The 4,436-nt window shown below is 45.9% G+C and overlaps 1 protein-coding gene across 1 annotated transcript in view; it reads left to right on the top strand.

Annotated features, from left to right (window-relative positions):
• Nucleotides 1-4,436, top strand: part of PTPRT (protein tyrosine phosphatase, receptor type, T) — an 839,242-nt gene that overhangs the window by 638,307 nt on the left and 196,499 nt on the right. The window contains exon 13 of the mRNA XM_010829234.1: nt 4,310-4,366. Coding sequence (XP_010827536.1) covers nt 4,310-4,366 — 57 coding nt within the window. The remainder of the gene's footprint in view (nt 1-4,309; nt 4,367-4,436) is intronic.

Consider the following 4,436-nt stretch of genomic DNA (forward strand, 5'->3'; position numbering starts at 1 on the left):
GGAAAATTCTGGAAGAGATGGGAATACTAGACCACCTGACCTGCCTCCTGACAAATCTGTATGCAGGTCAGGAAGCAACAGTTAGAACTGGACATGGAACAACAGACTGGTTCCAAATCAGGAAAGGAGTACGTCAAGGCTGTATATTGTCACCCTGCTTATTCAACTTATCAGAGAAGGCAATGGCACCCCACTCCAGTACTCTTGCTTGGAAAATCCCATGGACGGAGGAACCTATTAGGCTGCAGTCCATGGGGTTGCTAAGAGTCAGACACGACTGAGGAACTTCACTTTCACTTTTTACTTTCATGCATTGGAGAAGGAAATGGCAGCCCACTCCAGTGTTCTTGCCTGGAGAATCCCAGGCATGGGGGAGCCCGGTGGGCTGCCATCTATGGGGTCGCACAGAGTTGGACACGACTTAAGTGACTTACCATAGCATTATTTAACTTATATGCAGAATACATCATGAAAAACGCTGGGTTGGAAGAAGCACAGGTTGGAATCAAGATTGCTGGGAGAAATATCAACAACTTCAGATACGCAGATGACACCATCCTTATGGCAGAAAGTGAAGAAGAACTAAAGAGCCTCGTGATGAAAGTGAAAGAGGAGAGTGAAAAAGTTGGCTTAAAGCTCAACATTCAGAAAACTAAGATCATGGCATTCGGTCCCATCACTTCATGGCAAATAGATGGGGAAACAGTGGCTGACTTTATGTTTTTGGGCTCCAAAATCACTGCAGATGGTGATTGCAGCCATGAAATTAAAAGACGCTTACTCCTTGGAAGGAAAGTTATGACCAACCTAGACAGCATATTAAAAAGCAGAGATATTGCTTTGCCACCAAAGGTCCATGTAGTCAAGGCTGTGGTTTTTCCAGTGGTCATGTATGGATGTGAGAGGTGGACTATAAAGAAAGCTGAGCACAGAAGAATTGATGCTTTTGAACTGTGGTATTGCAGAAGTCTTTTGAGTCCCTTGGACTGCAAGGAGATCTAACCAGTCCATCCTAAAGGAGACCAGTCCTGGGTGTTCATTGGAAGGACTGATGTTGAAGCTGGAACTCCAATACTTTGGCCACCTGATGTGAAGAGCTGACTCATTTGAAAAGACCCTGATGCTGGGAAAGATTGAGGGCAGGAGGAGAAGGGGATGACAGAGGATGAGATGGTTGGATGGCATCACCAACTCGATAGTCATGGGTTTGGGTGGACTCCAAGAGTAGGTGATGGACAGGGAGGCCTGGCGTGCTGCAGTTCATAGGGTTGCAAACAGTCAGACATGACTGAGCGACTGAACTGAACTGAACTGAAGCTAGAATATCATTTATCCATTTAGTTTTGAGTGCCACTTAATATTGATGTGTGGTCCCTCATCCCATAGAGGTTAAGAACTTGAGATTTGAACAGTCTTTGACTCTAGACTGGAAAAGGTACTTAACTGCTGCGTGTCTTGGTTTCCCCATCTATGAAATAATCACAGTAACACCACTAACTTCATTGGTCTAATTAAGAATTTAATGAGCTAATGGACTTAGTGCATCAGAGCCATGCCTGGCTAATAACAAGCACTCAACAAGTAGTAACTAGTGGGAGAGCCAACCAGTAGTAACTCTGTCAATCCACCAAGATAAGGGCTATGGTGAAGGTAAAACCAGGACGTGGTGGAAGCACATAAGAGAAGAAGAAACAGAAGAGAAGAGAAACATAAGGCAGTGTAGGGTGTGGGTTCCCAGGTAGGTAGTCACTGAGACGAAGCTTTGAAATAGGAGTAGCAGTTATCGTATGGAACAAGGCTAGCAGTGAGACATGGAAGCCTTCTGAGCTGAGCAAGTGGTACATGCAGATGACTAGTGGTGAGAGAGGTAGCCATTGAGCTTGAATGGGACGAGGCAAAGGAACCATGGCTAGAATGCCAGTGTGAACAGAGGAGGCTGGGAGCGGTGAGAGTGGGGGCTAGAGGGCTGAGCACGGCCAGGACATCGAGGACTCTGCATCAGCCCCATGGCGTATCGCGGAACTGTGATTGTCTCGAGATAGTGGGAGCTCTGGGTGGAGCTTAGAGGGCTGCCTTTGTCACAAAGGCCACCCTATTACGGCTTAGATAATGGGTCAGAAAAGGGAGACTGAGGCAAAGACAAGAATAGATACAGGGAAGAACGGGTAGGAAGCTGCTCGGAGAGGCCAGAGAGGAGCGTGTGAATCACCTTTTCTCTCAGCCTTCTGTTTCTTTTTCTGACGTCAGGCCAACAGTCTTTGTCTTACCCACCTCAGAAGGTTGTGGGGGGGAATGTAATAAAAATATCCACTTAAAACAGGAGTTGGCAAACTTTTTTGTAAAAGGCTGGATAATTACATTCAGTTTTTCAGGCCATATGGTCCCTGTCACACTACTCATCTTTGTCATGGTGGCACAAAAGCAGCCATAGATAATACATGTAAAATGAGCATGGCCGTGTTCCAATAAAACTTTATTTATAGACACTGAGATTTCATTTCTATGTAACTTTCATGTGTCATAATACATTGCTCCTCTTTTATTTCCCATCCCCCACCCCGGCCATTAAAAAATGTAAAAACTATTCTTAGCCATTGGACACACAAAAAACAGTGGGTGGCCAGATTTGGCCTACCAGCTTTCGTTTTCTGAATTTGGACTTAGAATATGGTTTGAGAATGGTGAAGTTTCCCAAACCTTTGAGGGAGGGATATCCTGATTACTATTTTATTTTTTTTAATTTTTATTGGAATATAGTTGCTCTACCATGTGGAATTAGTTTCTGCTGTACCACAAAGTGAATCAGCTATAGGTATACATGTATTATCATTTCTGTTGACTGGTGGTTATATTTTGTAGTATTTCACAGTTGTTGGTAAAGTTTGCCATTTGTGCAGATTTTTGAAGTTATGTATTTCCTGTTTATCAGTCGGTCTGGGATGTCCTGCCCCTCTCTCCATTTTGCGTAAGAACTTTATACAGTCTTGTTGATGGATCACTAGAGAAATATGTGCAGCCTTTGACCAAGTGTAGGACACCTTCTTCCTTTTTGTAGCATATTCTTTAGAGAAGCAAAAAGTGAATTTAAAAGGACAAAACATTAAAGTCATACAAACCAGAGTACTGCCTCTGCCAGTTCAGAGTCCTGTGACCTTCAGCAAGTTATATCAACTGTCTGATCGATCCTTCCTTCCTCCATTCATTTATTCGACATAGTCACTGAGTGCCTACTATGTGCTAGCTCCAGTGCAGAGTCACACCAGGACACTAGAAATGAGCCAGTGACTGCCTTCAGAATTGCAGGAGACTCAGAATTGCAGGGGAGGCAGCCACTTAAAGTACAGCGAGGCTATTGCTTGGAGAAGGGACAACCAGGGTGTTAGGGGAGACAGAGGAGGGGCTTCTGACCCTTGTACAGTGAGACTCCCAGAGAGGAGTTCTGAGCTGACACTTGGAGGATGAACAGTCTTCATCCAGGTGAAGAGGCAGGAAGTGGGTATTTCCACACCAAGTGAGCCTCCTAGGTAAGGCCTCCTGACAAGAAGGTGGGGCAGGGGGCATGGTTGATGATGAAAAGGAGTTTACTGTGTTTGAGGCAGAGTTTACTGTGTTTGAGTGGGAGTGGGGAGAGCCTGGAGGGGCAGGAACTGGGTTAAGGGATTTGAGGTTTACCTGGAGCACAACAGGGTCACTGGTGCATTTCAGCTGAAGGATGGAGAATAGTCTGAAAGGAAACAGGACTGGAGGCAGGAAGTCCAGCAGGGGGGCTGCTTCAGTAACCCAAGTGAAACAGGAACCTGGCTTGAGTTGGTGGCAAGGGGAAAACTTCAAAACCTTTTCTAGAGTAAAGTTAATAAGGCATGGCAAGTGATCAGAAGTTGGAGGTCAGTAGAAAGGAGAGAGAAAGGATGACCCCAGGTTTGTAGACGGCATAGCCACATGGGTAGTGGCACTGTTTACTGAGAAGGTGGGGAGAAGGTGTCTGGGTGGAAAGGTGATGGCACATTTATAATAACGCTGACCTTTCTGGGTTGTTCTAAGTCTTAGAAACATTGTATGTGAGGTACCTGGCAGAGTCCCTGGCATGTTGTGGGTGCTTGACAAATGGGGACTCGTATCCTTGTTTCATTTCTAAAGATCTATTTCAGGCCCTGTTTTGTTAGATCATGATGTTCTTTTGCTGTTTAGTGTGAGCTCTTCAGAGCCACAAGAATTACAGTTTTGCTCACCGTGCCGCACGTGTTCATGTGTGTTTCTTTCTCTCCTTCTCTTCTGCATGCTGCCTGGGGACTGGCTTCCTTGTGGTCAGCACCAATGGGCAGCGCCCAGGTGACCCCGGGGACTCCACTCTGCCTCCTCACCACAGGTGATCACCAGAGCCCTGGGCTGGGGAGGGGGGAAGGGAGTAAAGAGCAGCCCATGCTCAATGGTCCCTC

Source organism: Bison bison, unplaced genomic scaffold, assembly GCF_000754665.1.
Source record: "Bison bison bison isolate TAMUID 2011002044 unplaced genomic scaffold, Bison_UMD1.0 scf7180017864500, whole genome shotgun sequence".
In the NCBI taxonomy this organism is placed as follows: Eukaryota; Metazoa; Chordata; class Mammalia; order Artiodactyla; family Bovidae; genus Bison; species Bison bison.